Source organism: Pantherophis guttatus, chromosome 16 (genome assembly GCF_059756535.1).
Source record: "Pantherophis guttatus breed Tessera chromosome 16, ASM5975653v1, whole genome shotgun sequence".
Lineage (NCBI taxonomy): Eukaryota > Metazoa > Chordata > Lepidosauria > Squamata > Colubridae > Pantherophis > Pantherophis guttatus.
Genome location: NC_142078.1, coordinates 11,208,117 through 11,232,091, shown reverse-complemented (window position 1 = coordinate 11,232,091; position 23,975 = coordinate 11,208,117). Strand labels below are relative to the sequence as shown.

General features: G+C 45.8%; 2 protein-coding genes across 5 annotated transcripts in view; both read right to left on the bottom strand.

Moving 5' to 3' along the window:
* Positions 1–105: 105 nt before the first annotated feature.
* On the bottom strand, positions 106–9,540 carry LOC132712668 (uncharacterized). The gene is made up of 5 exons (XM_060695058.2): positions 9,408–9,540; positions 8,437–8,532; positions 6,705–7,232; positions 4,962–5,141; positions 106–2,681 (listed from the first exon to the last, which is right to left on the bottom strand). Exons 1-5 carry the CDS (start codon positions 9,412–9,414, stop codon positions 1,279–1,281), a joined length of 2,214 nt encoding a protein of 737 aa, XP_060551041.2. The 5' UTR covers positions 9,415–9,540; the 3' UTR covers positions 106–1,278.
* A 2,188-nt stretch (positions 9,541–11,728) lies between these two features.
* The window catches only part of CAMSAP1 (calmodulin regulated spectrin associated protein 1), a 38,551-nt gene continuing 26,304 nt past the window's right edge, over positions 11,729–23,975 (bottom strand). For all 4 annotated transcript variants that reach the window (XM_087880049.1, XM_060695056.2, XM_087880050.1 and 1 more), the window contains 7 exons: positions 21,299–23,723; positions 18,877–19,013; positions 17,942–18,150; positions 17,739–17,841; positions 16,159–16,274; positions 15,608–15,726; positions 11,729–14,280 (listed from right to left, as the gene is read on the bottom strand). In XM_087880049.1, the coding sequence (XP_087736175.1) occupies positions 13,978–14,280; positions 15,608–15,726; positions 16,159–16,274; positions 17,739–17,841; positions 17,942–18,150; positions 18,877–19,013; positions 21,299–23,723 (3,412 nt within the window). In that variant the 3' untranslated portion in view covers positions 11,729–13,977. The remainder of the gene's footprint in view (positions 14,281–15,607; positions 15,727–16,158; positions 16,275–17,738; positions 17,842–17,941; positions 18,151–18,876; positions 19,014–21,298; positions 23,724–23,975) is intronic.

The window sequence follows — 23,975 nt, the reverse complement described above, 5'->3', positions numbered from 1 at the left end:
CGTTATTTTATTTTAGGGTGAGGTGAGTTGACAAGAGAAAAAGAAACACACACCCCGTCCCCAAGTTTTTAAAAATATCTGAGCAAGGAATTCAAATCCAGCCAGTTTACATTATGCATCCTTTGCTATTTTTATTCAGCCGAAAGAGCTGTGGTCTTGCAGAGATTTCAAAATAGATTAAACACTTTGAACATTCCACGTCTGCGTTACAGAAACATGCAAACGGAAGGGATCAGGGACCTTTCCTCATAAAACATATTCCCTCGATCAATACAAAGATGAATTAGCTCGTTGCCTGAGTTCACTGCAAAGCAAATTTCAGATCGCCAGCATCACAACGAGGACAGAGAATCGGTCCGTATTATTAAAAAAAAAAAAAATCTGCAAAGTGGATTTTGGTGAACAAGACGTCCTCAATTACCCTGAACCGCAACCCAAGTCACTTATCAAACAAAATCAAATTACCTACCAACTTTTATCATTTGAATTTCACCAAGGCTGCTATGAGCTTCGAAAGAGGGCCAACAATATGCTTTCCAAAGCTGACAATTGTGTTTTTGTTGCAATAGCGGTGAATATCTGCGGCTCAGGTGTAGGATGAAGGCTGAAGGTTCTTTGTCCAGGTTTTGTGGAGCTCGGAGAACGAACCTTCACCCTCAATATTGTGTATGTGTGTATTGAATCACAACACACATAAAAACAAGGAAAAGCTTGTTCCATCTTCCCCCCCCCTCCAATAAGTTCCCACTGCAATTAGCAAACTGGATAAACAATCATCCTAAAATTCACTAATGCAGCATATTTTAATTATTTGTCCTTATGGCAGCCTTCCCAACCTGGTGAAGCGGCTTTGGGACTTCATATCATTGGCCCAACAGCTGGGAAGAATTGAGACTTCCCCTGAAGTGCCAAGTTGAGGGAAGGCTAACCTCCCTTTGAGTTTCCATTCTCAGGATAATTTTGAAAAGATGCACAGTGGGGTGGATTATTTTTTTTCCCAGAGAGAGAGAGAGAGAGAGAGAGATGGACCAATGGATTCTCACCAAAGGTGCATATCAGGGTGCTCGGCACCACCCTCCTCACCTCCCAGAAGATAGCTTCAGAACATACCCAAAGTATTCTAGAACATCATTGTGAGTCATTGTATAGATTCCTTCCCAAGTCTTGTCTTTTGATCTCGTGGAACGTCAAAGGAAGTTGGTGTTCTACTCAGGACCAGAAGAGTCAGTCCTCTGGGTCGTCTCAATTTTGGAGTGTTGGGTTGAAGGCCACAGAGACCTACATGGATTTGGTGGGTGGCTGGAGAAAAGCACAGCTCTGGTGGGTCAGTTTCCATCGCTCTCGTGTCCACCGGCCCCGATTCTCCACCACTTCATGCAGCAGGTTGATGTACTTAGACTCGTTTGTGGGCGATGCAGCGTCATCTTCATACGAAGAACTGGCGAACGTCATTCTTGACTGTGGGGATGTGTTGGCTTTCTGGAGGTTTCTGGACTGAGAAGACACCGGCTTTGAAAATTGTTTGGTTTTTAGCCCTGTGGATAGCTTGGGTGCTCTGATATCAGTCTGAACAGTCTGCGTACACCCTGGAAGAACTGCTTTCTGAAGAGCAAGCTCTGAAAAGTTGGCTGGTCTTCCTTCGAAGTCTACCTTCCTCCTATCATTGTTGACTTGGCTAGTCTTGCTCTGAGATCTATGTAAATCATGTAGAGGTTGTAGTTTTTTGTCCAATTCCATCTTGCCTGCATCTCTAGTTTCTGGATTGGATTCTTTATAAAGTGGAGGCTCTGTTTCATTGGTTAACTCATCTTTGTGTTCGTCCTCTTGATGGCCATCAAAGCCCCAAAGATCTCCCTTCCTGGGAGATAGATGTAGCCACTCTTGATCAAATGTTGGTTTCTCCACTTTCAACACCTCGCCACGGTGAAGAGGGGAGAGTAAGAACTGTGCTGTGAATGATTCCCTGACACTCAACCCATCGGATCCTTGACCCCCAACCTTCCTTTCAAAAGGCCATGTCAACGAACGCCTCAACACATGACCCTCATCCTTTGAAGTCACCTCCTCTTGGGGTTTGACCTCAGTCTGTTCTTCAGGGGCTGTAGTCACACTTAAATACAGGAAAGGTTCAGGAGGAACTATATTTTCCTTTTCAAGAAGGGTAGAATCTCCATTATTTTGGATTATTCGGTCTGAGGCTTCAGAAGAAACATGAGTCTCGGAAGTATCTCGACATACTTCCATCACGACTGGGTTTGCCTTGATGTGGCTCCGAGACTCTACTTCACAGGGCTCCTCCAGCTTCTGATAATTCCACATTCCTGAAAAAGGATGCAAATCCTCATTTTCAATCTGCATTTTGTCACTCTGGGACCAGAAAGGCATTATTGGTTGTTCTTGGTCTGCACCTGTAGACTTTTCTTGCCTTCGGTAGAATTCTTCTCTCAGTAAAATGGCTGAGGCAGACCTGGCACGGATTTTCAACCTTCTGTTTCCCGAAGCTGTCGTCCTCTCTTGGTTTTCATTCTCTCTAGCCGCGAATTGACGTTCTACAGAATCAATCTGAGTCTTGGGTTCCGGAGTGGGCGACGGTTCCAGGGCCTCCTGGCTTGGCTGGATGCGTTTGCTGGCGTATCTCACCATCCATATCCCAAACAGCAGGAAGAGGAAGGAAATAAATACTGTCAAAAAAAAAAAAAAAAAAGGAAGGAAAGATAATTAACTCCAAAAATAAATCATATACCCATTTTGAAATGAAGCATTCAGTGGCAAAAATTTGAAGCAGGAAGAGACATAATTCTGATCAAGCGCCTAAGGTACATGGACGAGTTTTAGAAATGGTGAAAGCAAAAATCCAAAGCAGCTGTAGTGCAAAATAGAACGGCATTGGGTAGATATCCAAGGAAAACGTATTAGAAAGAAATATATCTCCTTTAGCTGCTAGAACATTTCTAATACTTTGTTCTACGTTGGTACAACAGACTTAATGATACCAATAAAGGAGAATATTTGTAGCTCAGGGTTGAAATGAGGGGACCTCTCTGAGCTTGGTTGTGGGGTTGTTGTTGTTTTTTTTGCGGACATTTTAATTACCCAAACTAGTGTAGGAGGTGACCAGATTGAGTCATAAATCACAGGTCACATCCACAAGAGAGCTAAATTCAGCCCACCTTGAATGCCTCTCTTATCTCCCGCTCATTCCCCTTGGCTGCCAGTTGGTCAGAGTCTTGTACACAGCTTAAGCATGCAATAAATCTTTATACTCATTTGAACTGCTCGAACTGCCTGATTTCCCTGGCATTCAACAACTAGGTAACATCATCAGTACTAGGACTACCACTGATGATGTTATCTAGTTTGGGTCATGAAATGTCTGCAAGAAAACAACCAAGCTCAGAGAGCACCAAGGACCCCACAATCTCCTCCTCCTCGTCCTCGTCCTTCTCCTCGTCCTCCTCCTCCTCGTCCTCCTCCTCCTCCTCCTCCTCCTCCTCCTCCTCCTCCTCCTCTTCTCACAAACCCTACTCCGTTCTAGCACTGATGATGTTACCTAGCTGGGTCATGAAATGTCTGCAAGAAAACAAGCAACCTCAGAGATCACCAAGGACCCCAAAATCTCCTCCTCCTGCTGCTCCTCCTCCTCCTTCTCTCACAAACCCTATTCCCTTCTAGCACTGATGATATTACCTAGCTGGGTCATGAAATGTCTGCAAGAAAACAACCAAGCTCAGAGAGCACCAAGGACCCCACAATCTCCTCCTCCTCGTCCTTGTCCTCGTCCTCGTCCTCGTCCTCCTCCTTCTCCTCGTCCTCGTCCTCGTCCTCCTCCTCCTCCTCCTCCTCCTCCTCCTCCTCCTCCTCCTCCTCTTCTCACAAACCCTACTCCCTTCTAGCACTGATGATGTTACCTAGCTGGGTCATGAAATGTCTGCAAGAAAACAAGCAACCTCAGAGATCACCAAGGACCCCAAAATCTCCTCCTCCTGCTGCTCCTCCTCCTCCTTCTCTCACAAACCCTATTCCCTTCTAGCACTGATGATATTACCTAGCTGGGTCATGAAATGTCTGCAAGAAAACAACCAAGCTCAGAGAGCACCAAGGACCCCACAATCTTCTCCTCCTCCTCCTCCTCCTCCTCCTCCTCCTCCTCCTCCTCCTCCTCCTCCTCCTCCTCCTTCTCTCACAAACCCTATTCCCTTCTAGCACTGATGATATTACCTAGCTGGGTCATGAAATGTCTGCAAGAAAACAACCAAGCTCAGAGAGCACCAAGGACCCCACAATCTTCTCCTCCTCCTCCTCCTCCTCCTCCTCCTCCTCCTCCTCCTCCTCCTCCTCCTCCTCTCACAAACCCTACTTCCTTCTAGCACTGATGATATTACCTAGCTGGGTCATGAAATGTCTGCAAGAAAACAACCAAGCTCAGAGAGCACCAAGGACCCCACAATCTCCTCCTCGTCCTCCTCCTCCTCGTCCTCCTCCTCCTCCTCCTCCTCCTCCTCCTCCTCCTCCTCCTCTCACAAACCCTACTTCCTTCTAGCACTGATGATGTTACCTAGCTGGGTCATGAAATGTCTGCAAGAAAACAACCAAGCTCAGAGAGCACCAAGGACCCCTCAGACCAGCAGTGAATTCCCCCACGGTTCTATCCGGCTTGCCGAACTGGTAGCGCCAGCGGCAAGAGGCTCCGCCCACCCACTAGGATGTCATTACATCCCTTTTTTTTACCATCTGCACATGTGCAGAAGAGGCACGTGCATAGTCCGCTCCCGCGCGCTCTTGTTCCCGAACCGGTAGCGAAGTTAAGTGGATTTCACCGCTGTCTCAGACCCAATAATTTACCTTGGCCAAATGGACTTGATGCTGGGTCTTCTTCTCAGCCCTAGTCAACACTTTCACTTCCTACCGTAAAGTTGCATCGAGAATAGTTGGAAACTCGTAACAGGAATACGGAACGGTACCTAAACAAGCCAGCAAAACTGGTAGTCCAATTTGATAGAAGCCGTTTCCCAAAGTCGTCGACGGGGATTCTGGTGTGCAGTTGAAGTTGGAGATGTTCCAGACTTGGATCCCTTTCATGCTTGGTGGGCTGTGACATACGACAGAAGTAGCATCCTGCAGCAGTGACATGTTGTACAGCTCTGTAAGGAAGAAACAACAACAGCATCCCAAAATCAGGGCATTACAGCAGTGGCCAAAATTGTGGAAACCTTTTGGGAAAAGATTTTTTTTTGGAGTTTCAAGATAATCCTATTCCACTGCTGGAATGGCCTGGGAATAGCCCAGATCTTCTTAACCCAATTGGAAATATATGGAGCCGACGAAAGAAACTTGTGAGTCAGAAGCGACCCAGCAATGAAACCCAGTTAATAGAAGCCATCATTCCATCTTGGTTTCATATGATAACAGCTGCAGAACTAAAAGACTTGGTTCACTCTATGGGAAGACGCCGTAAGGCCGTAATTCATGCTAAAGGTTACCCAACAAAGTATTAACTGACGTGGTGATCATTTTTGCATATCTCATTTTTTTTCTACATGTTTCACTGTTCTTCTTTATACTGTAATTGCTATTCTAATAGCAAATCCTTCCTAAAAGTTATTGCATTACATTCTTGATTAAATTATCTTTCCATTGATATATAATTTTATGGTATTACTCCAAAAAAAAAAAAGTGGTGTTATTAGCTAGTTTTAGAAAATATACTTTTCCCCAAAAGGTTTCCACAATTTTGGCCACTACTGTAGGTTGTTGAAGACCGTGATACATTAGCTGAGTTTGCACAGTGGACTAATCCCGTGGTTTGCTAAACAAACCACCATTGGCAGGGCTCACCCAGTAGGCTGAAAGCAGCCGTGGTATCAGGCATGAAGGAACAGGTTCACACGTTGAGTTCCAGTTAAGATTTATTGCTCAAACTTATATACAAGAATCTAATCAACTAACCTTCAGCACTAAATCTGTGCTAGATAAGAGTTAATAGAATTCAAGACAGGTTGGATTTAAGACCATTTATGACAATGTAATGATTCCCGGTAATTCCTCTCTTGACTCCTACCCTTTGACCCTCTCTCTTCTCCTACATCTGGTTCATGAAACGTCTATGGAAATTCTCAGGTCATGGTTGTCCCAAAGGTGCTTTTTCAAAAGGCAACTGGACTTTTATTTTTTCTTGAAGACGTTTCGCTTCTCCTCCGAGAAGCTTCTTCAGTTCACTTCACTCAGTCAGAACTGAAGAAGCTTCTCAGAGGAGAAGCGAAACGTCTTCAAGAAAAAATAAAAGTCCAGTTGCCTTTTGAAAAAGCATCTTTAATAATAATAATAAATAATAAATAAAATAATAATATTATTAGAAAGGGTCAGCATATGGGGGATGGACTAAGGGGATGGTAAAGTATTATATAATCTGTTATGAATTTGGGTTTTATTTTGAAGAAGCCACAGGGGGAGGGGAGGGGGAGGGGGGTTAGGGAGGAGGGGGAAAAAAAGGGGGGGGAATTTGTATTTGAAAAACTTTTTCAATAAAAAAAAAAAAGAAAAAGCATCTTTGGGATGGTTCATGAAACCTAACAGCACTCTTTCAGTGGAACATAAAACAGTATCTGGATTGGGGTGTGTGTGTGCGATAAATCAGTAGTTTATTCTATCATCTCGGATTTTTTTTCCCTTATTAAAAAAAGCAGACATTTTTTCCAGTGCCGTACCTTGAAGAAATAATACAGAATCCTGATGTTCACAGAAACAGTTCCATGGGTTTCCGCCGAGTTTCATCACCGGCAGCCTTCTCATCCCATCGAACGCATTTCTCGTTAAGCCGGTTAAATTATTACCGGAAAGATCAAGGAACATCAGCTTGGATAAGCTTCTGAAACTCTGACTGGCGATTTCGTAGATCTTATTGCCGGCTACATTCAGAGTGGTAAGGTTGGAGAAACCAGAGAATGTCTCGGGTCCGATTTTGGTCATGAGGTTCTGGGCCAACGTGAAGTTCTCGAGTAAGCCTGGTTTGGAAAGCCAAGATGCTGTCACGTAAGTTAGACTGTTCTGAAAGAGGCTAAGTTTGGTGAGGCCTCGGAAAGCATGAAATGCGCCGGCTTCGATGCTGCGGATGCCACTGTTTGCTAAAGCGAGGCTGGTGACGGATGACAACGTTGGACTCTTGAAGACGGTGGAGTTGAGAACGCCCAGATTGGTTACCACAAAGAGAATGGATGTGAGGCCTGCAGGGAAGTCTGGAATAGAAATAGTAACAGAATAACAGAGTTGGAAGGCACCTTGGAGGTCTTCTGGTCCACCCCCCTGCTTAGGCAGGAAATCTTACACCACTTCAGACAAATGGTTATCCAACATCTTCTTAAAAACTTCCAGTGTTGGAGCATTCACAACTTCTGGTGGCAAGTTGTTCCACGGATTAATTGTTCTCACTGTCAGGAAATTTCTCCTTAGTTCTAAGTTGCTTCTCTCCTTGATTATTTATTTTTTATTTATTTTATTTAAATTAGTATACCGCCCTTCTCCTAGTGGACTCAGGGCGGTGCACAGCCAAGTAAAAAACATCCAATACAAAATTTAAAAATTTAAAAGAATTATACCCTTTGGCCAAAAATTTAAGAACCTTACGACTAAAACCCATTAAACAATTAAAAATCTAATATCTCAAAATAGTTTCCACCCATTGTTTCTTGTTCTACCCGGAGAATAGCTTGGCTCCCTCTTCCTTGTGGCAGCCCCTCAGATATTGGAAGACTGCTATCATATCTCCCCTGGTCCTTCTCTTCACTAGACTAGCCAGACCCAGTTCCTGCAACCGTTCTTCGTATGTTTTAGCTTCCAGTCCCCTAATCAACTTTGTTGCTCTTCTCTGCACTCTTTCTAGAGTCTCCACATCTTTTTTACATCGTGGCGACCAAAACTGAATGCAGGATTCCAAGTGTGGCCTTACCAATACATTATAAAATGGTATTAACACTTGACGTGATCTTGATTCTATCCCTCTGTTTATGCAGCCTAGGACTGGGTTGGCTTTTTTTTTTTTAATTTGATTGATATGCCGCCCTTCTCCGGAGACTCAGGGCAGCTTACAATGCGTTAAGCAATAGCCTTCATCCTTTTGTATATTTATACAAAGTCAGCTTATTGCCCCCACAACTGGGTCCTCAATTTACCTACCTTAGAAAGGATGGAAGGCTGAGTCAACCTTGAGCCTTGGCGAGATTCGAACCCTGCAGTAATTGCAGGCAGCTGGTCTTAATAACCAGCTTAATAACAGGGTGCCTTAAACCCCTGTACTACCAAGGCTCTTTTTTTTGGCAGCTGCTGAAATATTCAATGGGCTTTCCCCCCCTCCCCCCAAGGCCATTTTATAAGCAATTGATGTTGCTTGCAAACACTGGTGAGTATTCCATCCCAACCCCATCTTTGGAAGAGGTCTCTCACCATTTGGGATGGACGAGCAGAAATATTCTTTCTCCAGGACACACTGCAACCTAGAAAGCCCGACGGATGTCCAAAGGAAAGCGAATCCAAGGATCCCTAAGAAAACAAGGAGAAGCTGGACGGTGTCCGAACACAATGATAGCTAAACAATGTTTAGCTCAACAGATGGCACCGATATAGAAGTGATCAACCATGCATCTGGTCATTTGGGATTAAAAGCAATGCTTTTGAAAAGCCTCCTAGGTCTTGTAAAATAGAAAAGGCCTTTGTTTAATTGCAGGAACGCCTTATTAATGTTAAAACGTTTTCCGTTTTACTTGAGATGCTTGAGATGCTTTTGTTGAGCCACCTGAATTCTCTTCTCAAAGAGTAGGCATCGAATAGTTTAGCCAACCGCATCTCTGCCCCCAAACAATATTCCTTTGTTCCTAGCAGTTTTTCATTTTCCTCCTTCAAAATAGAGATAAAAGTAAGTAAGTAAAAAGGAATATTAGGACAGGGACGGTAGGCACGCTGGTGCACTTATGCACACCCTTTACAGACCTCTTAGGAATGGGGTAAGTCAACAGTAGACAGTCTAAGGGTAAAGTTTTGGGGATTTGGGGAAGAAACTACAGTCAGGTAGTGCATTCCAGGCATTGACCACTCTGTTGCTGAAGTCGTATTTTCTGCAATCGAGTTTGGAACAGTTTACCTTGAGTTTGTATCTATTATTTGCTCATGTATTGTTGTGGTCGAAGCTGAAGTAGTCGTTGACAGGAAGGACATTGTGGCAGATAATTTTATGTACTATGCTTAGGTCAGACCGAAGTCGGCGTAGTTCTAAGTTGCCTAAGCCCAAAATTTGGAGTCTGGTGGCATAAGGTATTTTATTGCAGTTAGAAGAATGGAGGACTCTTCTTGTAAAATGATTCACCTCTGAGTTAATCCATATATACACCCCACAATGAAAGCAAGACAGGACCACTTACATTTCATCTTGGCCGACTTCTCACCAAGCAAAGGCTCAAATTTGCGTACCGTCGTCTTCCTCAAAGCATTAAGGAGCTTTTACCGAGAATAGCAGCTGCCGACCCTTCATAAAATCTCCCCAGATCGTCACCTGAAGCTCCTTTCAGGACCAAGACAAGTTGAAACCTGCTGTGCGTTGAGTTCCTCACTTCCATGGGGGAGGTGGGTGGGTCTTTCTCCATCTATCCATGTGGCTGCACGAGTTATATATCTCCATAGCATCGCCATGGAGTTTCCCCATTAGCAGTAAAATAAGTGAACTATTTCACACAAGAATGCTGCTTCTGTTTCTTCGATCAACATCTCCTGGCCTGGCCAGTTGAAAATCTTTAGAATTATACATCGTAAAAAAATATTTATTTATTTTATTGATTCGATTTATATGCCGCCCTTCTCCGGAGACTCAGGGCGGCTTACAATGAATTAAGCAATAGCCTTCATACTTTTGTATATACCTGCTTAGTAGGGCTTTCGCCCCCCCCCCAAAGTGGTGTTCTTTTTTTTTTTTTTTAATACAGTCAGTTTATTGCCCCCATAATCCGGGTCCTCATTTTACCTACCTCGAAAGGATGGAAGGCTGAGTCAACGTTGAGCCTGGTGAGATTTGAACTCGCAGTAATTGCAGGCAGCTGGCAGCTAAATGCTACTAAGTCCTACTTTAACAGAACTTTAGTCCGCTGCGCCACCAAGGCTCTTATGGGCTTTAGGGGATAGCTACGCCCCACAACGCCCCTTCCTATCAAATGTATTCTTTTATTCTAACTCAATTTCAACCTTTTTTTGCAGTTAGGGTTCATTCAAGGAAGAATCCATTTATCCCACACATTTCAGTGTTTGTATCCTAGCCTTCCCAGTCATCCTCCAAACTGGCTTACGAAATGCAAACATACAATTAAAATCATGCCAATGGCATACAGATGGTCCTCAACTTACAGCAGCCCACTGAGTGACCGTTCCGAGTTACGACGGCACTGGAAAAAGTGACTCGTTTTTCACACCAACCATTCCAGCACCCTCATTTGCCACGTGATCAAAATTCAGACACTTGGCAACTGGTTCATGTTTTTTTTTTAAAATTTGATTTATATGCCGCCCTTCTCCGGAGACTCAGGGCGGCTTACAATGTGCTCAGCAATAGCCTTCATCCTTTTTGTATATTTATACAAAGTCAGCTTATTGCCCCCACAAACTGGGTCCTCAATTTACCTACCTTAGAAAGGATGGAAGGCTGAATCAACCCTGAGCCTGGTGAGATTCGAACCTGCAGAAATTGCAGGCAGCTGGTCTTAATAACCAGCTTAATAACAGGGTGCCTTAAACCACTGTACTACCAAGGCTCTTATGACGATTGAAGAGTTATAGGGTCCCCCCTTTGTGCCCTTCGGACGCACAAAATCAACGGGGAAGCCAAATTCGAGTTCACAACCCTGTTACTGACTTAACAACGGTTGCAATTCCCTTAACAGCCTTGGCAAGAAAGATTGTAAAATGAGTCCAAGTTTACTTGACTGTCACACTTAGTGGCAGAAATTTCGGCCTCCCATCGTGGTCCTAAGTTGAGGACTGCGAGCGGTGGGTTGAACCATGCAAGTGACCCAGCGAAAGTGGTTTAAAGGAAAGAAAAGCGGGCATGCGACTCTGAAGATGGGCACGAGTTTGAAACCAGAGTTCTGTGGAACACAGAAGTTGGAAATTGGAAATTGTGTGTTCTGTGGGCATTAAAAACTTCATTCCTCTGGAAAGTAGCAAAGCCAAGATTTTTCCAGCACCCATAAAAAGGTTTGTTTCCTTTGCTTTCGTTACAGAGAAAGATTGCTTTCTCCAGCTTTGCTATAGACAAGAGATTAATCCCATTAGCAAAACCATTTTCGGCAATAATTTATAGCAGCCGTTCTCAATCTGTGGTCCGTGGACCCCTGGGGGGAGGGGGGTGCCACGATGTCACCACGAAGGCTTGGCTTAAATCTGGAGTTATGTTTTGGGGATCCGTGGCCACCAACGGTATTTAAAGGAAAGGTTGAGAATCGCTGACCTATAGGTAACTCAGCCCTATAGGCCAAAATGAAAAGAAAAACCCATGCGCAATGGTTAACGTGTTTTAAAACCTATGGCATTAAAATCATAACTGGCTTTGGGAAACAATAAATAATAATAAACAGCCCGTGACATGCAGGAACATAACCAAACGCATCTTTAAAGGCTCGCGCCTATGTTGACACACGTTTAACCACACACATACACACACACACACACAAATATAAAATGCATGGAATAACCAAAATCGGATGATGACCTTTATTTTCAGTGCTTCCATAAAATAAATATGTCGTATATCAAACAGTGAGAGAGAAAAAAAAAAAATCAAAGCATGAAAAGCATGTAACCAAAAAAAAAAAAAAAAAAAATTCGCTCACAACCACGTTGAATCCTCTGAATAGTTTAAGAAACGAAGCCTTATTTACAAGATAAATCGACTATCAAACAAAATTTACAATCTATTTAAAATGAACGAACCGAGGGAAGGAATGGCCGACAAACGGAAGACCATCCTGATTTTCTCTCTCCTCCCCTAAGCATTTCTAGCTTAGTGTTAAGAACATAGTTTCTCGCCTCGCTCTATACAAAAGTTGTTTTGCCCTCCCATCATCATCATTATAATTATTATTTTTCTAGGTTCATAAATAACAACTCACGGGTGTGTGTTTCCATCTCTTTCGTTCGTCTCTAGTGTCAGAAAGAGCGTCTCTGCATGACTCAAAAAGTTCTTCAAGTAACATTTCAAGTAGAAGTAAACATGTGCAAACTAAAACCTTTGTCAGAATATATATATATATACTGTGTGTGTGTGTGTACAAACACACACACACACACACACACACACATATATTTATTTCCAAGCAGTAAAGTCTGAAAAAGAAAGGTTTGGGTTGAAGGCTACGGATTTTTTTTTACCGTACCTTTCAGGGGAAGGGAAGACACATTTTAAAACACATCATCCTCATCAAAGCTTCCTGCATCATTTATTCCCAATTGTGAAAAAAGATTGGTTTGGGTTTTGAAAGCACAGACAGGTTTAAAGGTTTCAACGCAAAGGTTTAATATTTCAAGATGAAAGGGGAAGGGAGGGGGGTAAAAAAACCCAAACTAAACAAAAAAAACCCTCCAAAGCCACTTTTGAGCTTTCAGACCAAACACAAGATTTGTTTTAAAAACTTGCCCCTTCGTAAGGGGGAAAATCGGTTGGCTTTTTGTATACGTCGTTGTCTCATTGCGTCTGTGTCCCCCCCCCAATTAAAAAGGGCTCCCACGGAAAAACTTAAAAAGGGGGAGAAAGAAAAAACAAACAAACCAGGAACACACTCCCTCATTAAGAACATGCTGTTCATCCAGCAAAGAACAGACACACAGGACAGGACAAAAAAGTAGCAGGGCTTGATTTTTAACATGATTATTATTATTTTTAAAAAAGCATCGGTGAATAACTGGAGTGCACCATTCGACGGAGTGTTAACGTGCTCGGAGTGAAAAAAAAAAAAAAGTTCCGCTATTCCTAGGGTCTCGTCCAACAAAGAAATAAAACAGAAGGGTGAGGGAGAAGACGAGGAGACGAATCAGAAAATCCAAGGGTTTTTTTTTTTTGTTTTTTTGCCATGTCAAGTTTCAAACGAGCTAATCCAAGCCAGTAGCACCTCTCTCGTTTCTTCATGATTGTGTTTTGCCCCGAAAAAGTTCGCAAGCAGTCACAATTTTTATTTTTTTGTTTTGCATATGTCCTCTGTCTCCGTTTTTTATTTTATTTTTTAAAAAGAGACCGATTTGACATCTCTGTCAGTGCGTACGATCGAGAAATGGGATACTGTAGGTAAACTGAGCCGAGGAGCGGGCAACAAGGTAGGCTGGGCTTCCCCTTCCCACCCATCCCAGAAATGACATTGGCAGTAAAAATGCAGTGGGTGTGAGATCCTTTTAAGGAACGCAGAAGGAAAAAGTGAGTTTTTTCCTGGTTGGGGGGGGGGCGCGGAGGGGGGGGGGATCATCCAGTCTCCGTTATTCGAGTTTTTCTTTCCCTTCCAAAACTGCAGCTTTGCCAACTATGAGACGGTGTCCTTTTTTTCTTTTCTTTTTTTTGCAGGAGTGTTGAATCGGAAAGAAGGAAGGAAGGAAAAAAAAAGAGGGATCCCAACTGGTATCAATGAAGAGCTTCAAGTTTAAAAAAGAAAAAAAACAAAATCCCCAGCTTCGGGTCTGGTCTCTCGTGAAAAGCCGCAAGAAGTCAGCGATGGGTGTAGCAGCAGTCTAAGCATCCGCACCGAACCGAACCAAACCGGCAAACCAGCTGCGTCCCAAAAAAAGAGAGGAAACATCATACTATCCTTGCATCCGTGTTTAAGAAGCTGCTTTTCTTTTCCTTTCTTTTTTTTTTTTAAATAAAAAAACATGGTTTATGGTTCCACTCGTTGGATAACCCTCAGCGATGAAATCTAGCCCCGGGTTTTTTTTTTTTTTAGTGTTTTTTTTTTTTTTTTAGTGTCATTTGCGATTCTGGGTCTTCTTTGGCACGGCGGGTCGCTTGGATTGCCACAAGTGGTTGTGAATCGTCAGCGCGTCTACGCTGACGGACATGGTTTTGGCCGGGATCAGGTTAAACTGCTTCCTGTCCGAACTGTATTTGTACAGCTTGTCGATCATTTTCTTGGTGATGCTCTTTGGGCCCGTTCCGGTCAGCTTGTAGATTTCTTCGTTGTCGGGATAGTAGCAGTAAAGTGCTCTGAACTGGCAGCCGGCGTCGCGGAATAAGATGATGTAGTGGTTGGCTTCACTCTTTTCAAGCTCCTGCGGGCAGAAGGAGAAGATATTTGAGGGCCAGGAAAAGCTAAGGGTTCAAGGAATGGGGGGGCTTTTGTTTGGGTCGGTAACGAAGGGAGCAAACCTCATTGCCTTCTAGCACTGATGAGGTTACTTAGTTGGGTCATGAGAGGTCTGCAAGAAAAAAACCGAGCTCAGAGAGTATCAAGGACCCCACAGTTCTCCTCCTCTCCACACACCTCACTCTCCTAACACTGATGATGTTACCTAGTTGGGTCATGAGAGGTCTGCAAGAAAACAATTGAGTTCAGAGAGCACCAAGGATCCCACAGTCCTGTTCCTCCCCCTTCTCCTTCTCTCCACACACCCTTCTAGCACTGAGGATGTTACCTAGTTGAGTAATGAAATGTCTGCAACAAAACCACCAAGCTCAGAGAGCACCAAGGAGGCCACAGTCTTTCCCCTCCTCCACTTCGCAAACCCCATTCCCTTCTAGTACTGATGATGTTACCTAGATGAGTAATGAAACATCTGCAAGCAACCAATCAAACTCAAGAGAGCCCCAAGGACTATGCAGTTCAATCTTAAGGTACAAATATTCTCTGCTATTGGTATTTAGGTCAGCATACAGACCTAAAAAGTGGGCCAGGAGCTTAGAGCTAAGCTTCCAAAGTGTAGCCCTGCACTGGGACAATTTTCATCTGGACAGAGCCCCACAGACGCTACTTATGTGTTTTAACTCTGATTTGTTGAATTCTAGCACAACTGGAAAGACTGGAAAATATTACACTAAGCCATAACACCCTGTCAACTCGCAAAGCATCCCTGGCCTTCTCTCGAGTGGCCATAGGCAAGGGGGATGGGAAACCGACGAAGCAACACGGCTGCCATAGACAGGAGCATATTCCGGAAATATCTTTCTCAAGGCTGTCTCCCAGGGTTACCCACAGCGGCCGGAGGGGAGTGATTTCTACAATCCTTGCTCTGTTGGGGAATGTGATTGATGACACACCCTGAGGGGAGGGGGGAAACAGGGTCATGATTAGGGCCGTAAATTACATGGGGTCAGAGTTGGCTTCACTTGGGAACGTGCCAACATGGAGCTCCTAATAAATAACTGGATTTCTTTTGAAGCTTGACTCGAGGGTCATGATTTAATTAGGGCATCCATTGGAACCCTGACAGCCCCTTTGTTTCGGTTCATGCACCCTGTGTAGAAGCTTGGGGAAACATTTGGCACTTCCCACCCACCCCAAGAAAACTGGGAACCAATCTGTCTCCTTTAACAGATGACCAGTTAATAGATGACATTACAGATGACCAACTGAATCCCAAACCCCTGAGAAAGACTAACCTCCAAGATGGAATTCTTATGAGGCTCGTTCACTTTTCCAGCAAGGCAGCAGTGGGAGATGGCGTTGTGGATGATGGACTTGTTTGACTTGCTGCTGGGCTCCTTAAAGAGCTTTGGGCCTGGAAAGAGATAGCAACAGCACTTAGACTTCATGGTGCTTTACAGCCCGCTCCTAAGCGGTTTACGGAGTCAGCCCCTTGCCCCCAACAATCTGGGTCCTCATTTTACCCACCTCGGAAAGATGGAAGGCTGAGTCAACCTTGAGCCAGTCAGGATTGAACTGCCGAACTGCAGGCAGCAAAATTAACCTGCAGGACTGCATTCTAACCACTGTGCCGCACCACGGCTCATGGTTGGATGGTTTTGTAAGCAGGTAAAACATTCACTGCATCAAATCAACCTTTTATTAGCTCCATTCACTTGCCCACCCTGCCGTTTTGTTTCAAAAGAGGTGGCCAACTTGAAATCTCCTGCTCAGCAATGGTGTTTCCCTTTGGGTAAAGGATAAAATTGGGAGGCTGTATAGAAACTGCTAAGATCCATCCCCTCACCTGTATATTCGGCCACCGAGGCAATCGAAGAGGCGGTCGAAGTGTTCTCCCAATCTCGCTCCATGTTTCGGCTTGGGTTCCTGCTCAAAATGGGCAAGGATTCCATGGACTCCACTCTGCCAGAGGAAACACAATCCCACGATCCGTGTATTTGAAGCAGAATAAGAATGAGTATCAATGAAGCAGAATAAATTGTAGCTCAGGAATGAAAAAAAAAAAGGGGGGGGGGACCCTTGATGCTCTCTGAGCTTGGTTGTTTTCTTGGAAGACATTTCATGACCCAACTAGGTAACATCATCAGTGTTACTTAGCTGGATAACAAATTGCCTGCAAGAAAACAACCCAGCTCAGAGTTACTGTATATAAACAGGAAACAAGCCACACTCACTAGCACTGATGATGTTACCTAGTTGGGTAATGAAAGGTCTGAAAGAAAACATCCAAACTTAGAGCTACTGTAAATAAACTGGGAGCAAATCACACTCACTAGCACTGATGATGTTACCTAGTTGGGTAATGAAAGGTCTGAAAGAAAACATCCAAACTTAGAGCTACTGTAAATAAACTGGGAGCAAATCACACTCACTAGCACTGATGATGTTACCTAATTGGGTAATGAAAGGTCTGAAAGAAAACAACCAAAGTCTGAGAACAGCATGGAACCCACCCACCCTCCCATATATTTTAATATGAATTATCTCTGGCCTTCGTTTCCAAAAAGGAAAACAAAATGAGATAAGAGTCACATTCTAGTCTATATTTTTTATGGGGAGCAGCTGGAAAATAATTTCACCTAGGATATCTTTGTTGTGGCCCGCCAGCGGCCAGCAGAGCTGGCAGCAGATTCGGACAGTGAGGAGGTTGGGGAGGAATATGGGCCAGTCCTGGAGTCTAGAGAAGGCTCTGATGAGGGCTCTGCGTCTGAGGCAGAGAGGGGGCCAGGGCCGTCTGACAGTTGTCAGCTGCCTTCAGAGTCGGACATCAGTGAGGCAGACAAACAGCTGAAGCCTCTTCCCAGTGTTTGCATGCGCAGAGTTGCCAGACGAAGGGAACAGCTAAGGAACAAGGGTCGACTTGGGAGTAAGGCCACACGTGGACGATGAATGGCCCCTCCCAGAGGGAATAAAAGAGGAGCAAAGGGAGAGTGGAGTTTGCAGGAGACAATTAGTTTGCTTAATTGGTTCGTGACTCCTTGCCAAGTTTTGAAGATATCGGCCTGGCAGCTCTCCAAGCCAGATAAGGTCTGTGACTCTAAATTCACCCTTGAAAAACTTTGCTGGATGTGAATGAGAAGAATTCACAGTAACTTAATAAAAAGGGGTTTTTGTCGGGACAAGGAGTTTGCTTCATGCTCTTGGGAAGCCTAGGTCAGAACAATCTTTCTACAGATAAGTTAGCAGATGGTTCATTCGTTTCCCGATGGTTGTTTTGCAAATATATTTCTAAAGGGAGATGTAGTTCCAGACGAAAGACCGTGACTGACCAGCTGAAATTCTTGCTTCGTGGTCAAACAAGGCAGGAAGGAAACATCCTCCTTTTATTCCCAAAGGCCCAAACTTTCTCTTTACAGGTGCGCTTACCTTTGGGAAGGCGTGCCTCCCGAATGGATGCTCTCCGGCTCAGTTGTTGCTGCAGATGCCAAGGACAAACTCGATCCCGACTGGGCACTGCTCAGGTTATCAGCTGACCAAGAGAGCAAAGGCGGGAGACATTGTCAACACATAGAAACAATTCAGAGCGTCACCAGATCAACTCAAAGTTCAAAAGTGGGGCTGTGCCTTACGGGTAGAGGAATACTTGGTCCCCGAATCGCTGTTAGATTCCTCCCGATGGACTGATTTTGGCCGCGGCTTTTTCGCTTTGGGTCTGGGTTTACCCAAGCCCTGTTCTTCCAAAATCTGCTGCTGCTTTCGCCGCAAATACTCTTGTTTGATGAGCTCCCGGCGGGCTTTCTCCTCTTCCTTCCGCAGACGGTCTTCTTCAGCTTTTCGCCTGCAAAAAATTAAGGAGGGATTCCAGACTCTCGAAGAAGGGCAAAGGAAATGGGGAAGTCGCCAACCAGCTCCTACATCAGGAGTGTCAAACTCAAGGCCTGCAGGGTGCTTAGATCTGGCCCACAAGGCCACCCTGGAAACAAGCAAAGGACCGGCCCACGGTGGCTCTGCCAGCGAAAACTGTCAGGGTATGAAGAGTTAATAGCTGTAAGCTGATGAAAGGTTGTGAGCAGAGGCAACCGGAAGCTGATGCAATGGAATGAGGCAGCAGGGTTACTGCCACTTTAAGAAGCTGGGTCAGAAGCTGCCTATATAACGGAAGCCATTAGAAGGTACTTCCGTCACACTGTGCGGTCGTCTTAGGCTCCGTTTTCAGCCACGATGGCCTCCTGCAACCCTCTGCCAGTGAAAACGGTCCTCGGGGGGGGGAGGGGGGAGGAGGAGGGGGGGAAGGCTGCCAGGTCCGTTTTCACTGGCAGAGGGGCTACAGGAGGCCGTTGCAGCCAAAAACGGGGCCCAGGAGCCCATTTTCGTGGCAGAGCACTCAGGCTACCACATGAGTGACGTCATGATGGCCACACCCACCCTGGCCACGCCCGCCATCCCGGCCTCCCCGAGGTCAAACACAACCCTGATGTGGCCCTCGATGAAATCGAGTTTGACACCCCTGTCCTACATCTTTATTCTTCCTTATTGTTGGAGGGTGGGGGGGAGAGAGATTTACCGAGCTTCGTCCCTCTTTTGTTCAACTTCTGCCTCCAGCTGCTGTTTTCGAAGCCGGGTCTCTTCGGCCTTGCGCTGCTGTTTTAAAAGAAAAGCGGCACGTTTCTTCGCCAGCTCATCTTCGGCTTTCTGTTCATCCTAGGAAAAGAAAAAGGGGAAAAAAAGGAATGTCCAAATATTGCCTGCATCGATACGGAGAAAATACACCGACGGTGGCTTTCCTAACCGTACAATTGTCATTTCATCGGTTTACAATAAAGTTCAGTAGCTAAACCCTGGGCTAGCTGGTAGATCTTCCCAAGATCCTGATATGCCTTTCGGAATCTTTTATATTACTCTCAGAACCTGAAAATTTTTAAATTAAACAATACGGCATTTATTAGTTTGGTCTTTGACAACCAGAGGTTCCACTAAGGTAGGGTTCTGCAACCTTAAATACTCAAAGAGCCATTTGGACCCATTTCCCACAGAAAAGAAAACACCGGAAGCCACAAAACCTGGGTGGGCGTGGCCAACTCGACGTCACTCACTTTCACTAGTCGCATGACACACACCTCCCAGCCACGCCTACCCAGCCGATCATTAGGGCAGAGAACCAGTTGTTAAAAACCACCGGGAACCACACAATCCTTTTGACATGTGTCTCTCTCCCCTCCCTCCCTCCCTCTCTGTATCTCTCTGTCTCTGCCCTGACCGCTTCTCCATCCCCTGCTGTCACCCTTACCTTCTCAGGCCAGGCGAGGAGTGACTGGGAGGGAAGGGCGAGGGGCAGGGCCAGCCAATGGTGGGATCACCTGACAGGGAGCCACAGCAGAGGGCCCAAAGAGCCGCATGTGGCTCTGAAGCCGCAAGTTGCTGATCCCTGCACTAAGCAGATCTCTCCTGCACCTGGAAATTCCTAGTTTTGCAATTTTGATCTCTGTTGAGGGGGAAAAAAACCAGCACACACAAACACACAGACATGTGTGTGTGTGTGTATACATATACATATATGTATATACCCTGTTTCTCCAAAATAAGACATCCCCTGATAATAAGCCCAATCAGGCTTTTGAGCACATGGCAATAAGTCCAAGTGCTTATTTCAGGGTCCAAAAAAATATAAGACAGGGTCTTATTTTCGGGGAAACACGATATGTATTTATATATTTATACATACATGTAGGTTTTTGGTTATTCGGGTTTTCTCCCGCGTAAAATTGGAAGTGTCTTGGCCAAGACACTTCCAATTTTACGCGGGAGAAAACCCGAATAACCAAAGACCTACATACAAATACCCGCAAAAACCTCAGAAAACAAATATACATACATATACATACATGTAATAAACCAACTAGAGCCCCCACTGATTGCATCAACACCTTAGCAAAAAGCCTTCCCCATTTCCCTTTAATTATTGCACCCAAAATGATAGTCAATTACAAATGTTTTAGCCCAGCCTTCTGCAAGTCCCCAACCTGCGGCCTTCAACTTCCAGAGTTCTCTGCCATGATATAAGGTTGGCTGGGAAATTGCGAGAATTAAAATCCAGATTAGAGAACGCTTCAAGTCTACCATCTTATGTCCCGAAGGTGCTTTTTATCAAGAGGCAAAAATGGGCTTTCTTGTTTTTCTTGGAAGAACAAGATCCGAGAAGTTTCTTCAGCTCTTATGATTTTCAGAAAGAGAAACAAGTTAAGACCGTGGTCAAATTAACCCCCTTTTCCTTTAAATGGCATCCTCCTAATGAAAACACTTTTGACTGCAACGTTACGTAGACACAAACCAAGCTAAACTGTCCACTGACATCCCTGTGTGATCGATTGTGGGTTGACAGAAAAGTTACTTCATTCCGAAACCATTTCCCCAAAATACAAACACGCAGGTTGCCACTTCACTCCCAAAACATTTCCCCCCCCCAAAAACCAAACGCACCAATGAAACAATGATATAAAAATAATCCGCCCCTTGCACACCTGTCTCCAAATTGCAGGAACTGGGTATGTCTAGTTTAATGAAGAAAAGGACTAGGAGAGACATGGTAGCAGTGTTCCAATATCTCAGGGGCTGCCCCAAAGAAGAGGCAGTCAAGCTATTCTCCAAAGCACCCGAGGGCTGAACAAGAAGCAACGGGTGGAAACTCATCAAGGAGAGAAGCAACTTAGAACTAAGGAGGAATTTCCTGACAGTGAGAACAATTAATCATTGGAACAACTTGCCTCCAGAAGTTGTGAATGCTCCAACACTGGAAGTTTTTAAGAAGAGGTTGGATAACCATTTGTCTGAAGTGGTGTAGGGTTTCCTGCCTAAGCAAGGGGTTGGACTAGAAGACCTCCACGGTCCCTTCCAACTCTTATTCTATTCTATTCCTATTCTAAATATAAGAGGCAGGTCTGGGAACCAGAATGATTCCAAATAGTTTTTTAGATCTTGGCGGCCCTTACCTTGAAGAAGAACCCAACGCCTGATTTCTGCTCCATTTCATTGATTAAATCCGAAGAGTTGCCCTGGCTTTCCACTTCTTCATCGCGGACTTTTAAATCCGAGAGGTCCACTTCGATGAGGCTGCCTTTGCTCTTAGAAGGCTCTTCGAGGGAGACGTTCTCCTGGCCTGAGACATCAAAACAAGCCAGGTGATGGAAGTCCTCCATGTTGCTGTTCTCATCTTTGATGGCTTCCGAGAGGATGTTGGTGTCCCTGGAAGAGGACAAAACAAAGGCCCCTCTCTGATTGTCGTCGCAGAGCCGGTAACTCTCAAAGGAAAGCTTCTCTTGCGAAGCGCTACCTGGGCCCAGGATGTTTTCAAGAGCCGTTTCGACTGGCACCTTGGGTGAATTGTTGAGTGGGAACTGTCTCAAGTGGGGCAAGGTGTCCACGCTGGGCGTCGGGGTCTTGATGCGAGGCGTGGTATGGGGACGGTCCTTGGCCACTTTGAGTTCAGATGGCCTTCCTGAACGGGGACTCCGTCCTTGACCGAGCCGGGGTGGCTTGCGGAGATTGGGGCCGGGAGGGGAGAGGGGCTCCACAAAGTGGACGGGGGCTTTGATCTTTTGGTCCTGAGAGCCTCCGCGGGTCGAGGACAGGGTTGGGGCCTTCATGAGAAGCTCCTGCTGCTGAGAGATCTTCAGGATGGCCTGCTGAAGGGTGCTGATGGTCTCGTTCAGCTTTTCGATGGAAAGGTCACATTCGTTGAGGTCGGCGGAGTCGATGCTCTCTTCCAGCAGAGCCGCCGAGACCCTCTTGCTCTTCTCGATTTCGTGGATGGTGGGCTCTCTGGAAATGCTCTCCTCCACGAAGCCGACCGTTTCCTGAACCTTCTCTTTGGGAATTTCGTCTTCACCTGCCACCACCTCCTCTTTCGTAAGGAACACCTCCGCCGTTTTGGAATTCAAAGCGTCCTCCTCCAGGCCTTCCCCGTTGTGCCCGGAGAACTCCTTGGTGAAGTGTTCCGGCTTCAGGGACGGCGAGATCTCCGACCCTTTCCCTTTCTTCACCACGTGCAAGAAGGCTGCCTTGCCGAGTTTTAGCCTCTGCCTGGCGGAAAGGGCCTCCACCTTCTTCTTCTGAGCTTCTATGGCTCTCCGCTTCTCCTCCAGCTGCATGTGGAGCTGGACCAGCTCGGACGCCAAGAGGTTCACATTGTCTTTGCTCTGTCTGGTGGGACTCTGTTCCCGCCTCTGTTTCCAGGTGGTGAGCGGAGCCGGACAACACTCGGATCCATCTGGGGTGGTTTTCTGCGAGCTGCTCGTGCTGGATTTTGTTTCGTAACTGTTCAGCCTTTGGAGCTTCCTCTCCGCAAAGCTGGTCATCCGGGCACTCCCGCTGGTCATGGAGACGCTGCTCACCTGGGAAATGGTGCTCAGGCATGGGCTGGATCGCCCGCTGGCGTCGTCTTTGTCTTCGTGCTCCTTGACTTTCATGTCTTCCTGAAGCTTGGCGGATTCTTCCTCTCCGATGTACTTGGCAATCAGAGGGTGCTCCTCGGCCGCCAAGTCTTGGTCGGCTTCTTCCATGTCTAGGATGGACGAGTCGGAATCCTGCCTGACCATGGTCCACGAGGTCTCCGCCCGGTGGGAACTGGGGCTTTTCAGATAACTGAGGTTGGTGCCGCCGCTGGACATGGCCTCCTCCTCCGCTTTGGCGGCATGCAGGAAGAAGCCCGCGAACGGCTGCTCTTGAGAGGATGTCTCTAAACTGCTGCTTGCTTGGGGGCAAAAGGGTTCCATCCTGACATCCGAGTGATGGACAACTGGCTCTGCCAAACTGGGGCCCGCGGTCACGGTTAGTTCAGAACTAGAACCCAAGTTAAAAGTCCTGTTAAGGCTGTGATCACCGTGACCGCCGTTGGTTTTTTTATGGGCCAAAGCCGCGTGCCCCTCGCTCGGTCTCTTGGGCGCGTAACCTCTTGCTTTTCCTTCTCCGCATTCGTCCTCCTTATTGGTGACCTGCTTCTCCTTGGCTGGCCGTAAAATGGCAGGCATTAGCGGCTCCAGGAAAAAGCTCTCCGGCTTATTGTCCGTAGCTTCGCTCGGGGATTTCGGAGTCCAGGCGGTACCGACAAAGCCAGGGGAACGAGCCGGCAGAGCGCACTGAAGTTCCAGGCCGCCGTGGTTCAGGGTGGTGCCGGGGCGAATGATGGCAATCAGTTCTTCCTCGTCGTCTTCCATCTCCACATTGTTCAGCAAGCTTTTCCCGCTATTTTTCACGGGGGCGGAGGGGAGCTGCTGTTTCGGGGTGATGTTGACGATGTTGGATGCCAGACTGTCTTTGCTGATGGACCTGGCCAGACTGATGCTATCGCCGGAGCTGGGGTCCGCGTCGCTGCTCGCCGTGTGGTGAAGACCAAATGGTGCGGGTTGTGAAAGGGGCCTAAAAGAGACAACTATTAGAAGCATGCTTTCGGGAGAGTATATCTATCTATCTATCTATCTATCTATCTATCTATCTATCTCTATATCATCATCTATCTACAGTATCTATAATCTGTCTGTCTGTCTTCCATCCCTATCTATCTCTCTATCGCTATCTTTCTATCTCTTTATGTATATCTATCTCTCTATAGATCTATCCATCCATCCATCTTTATCTATTTCTCTCTCTCTCTTTCTTTCTCTCTCTTTA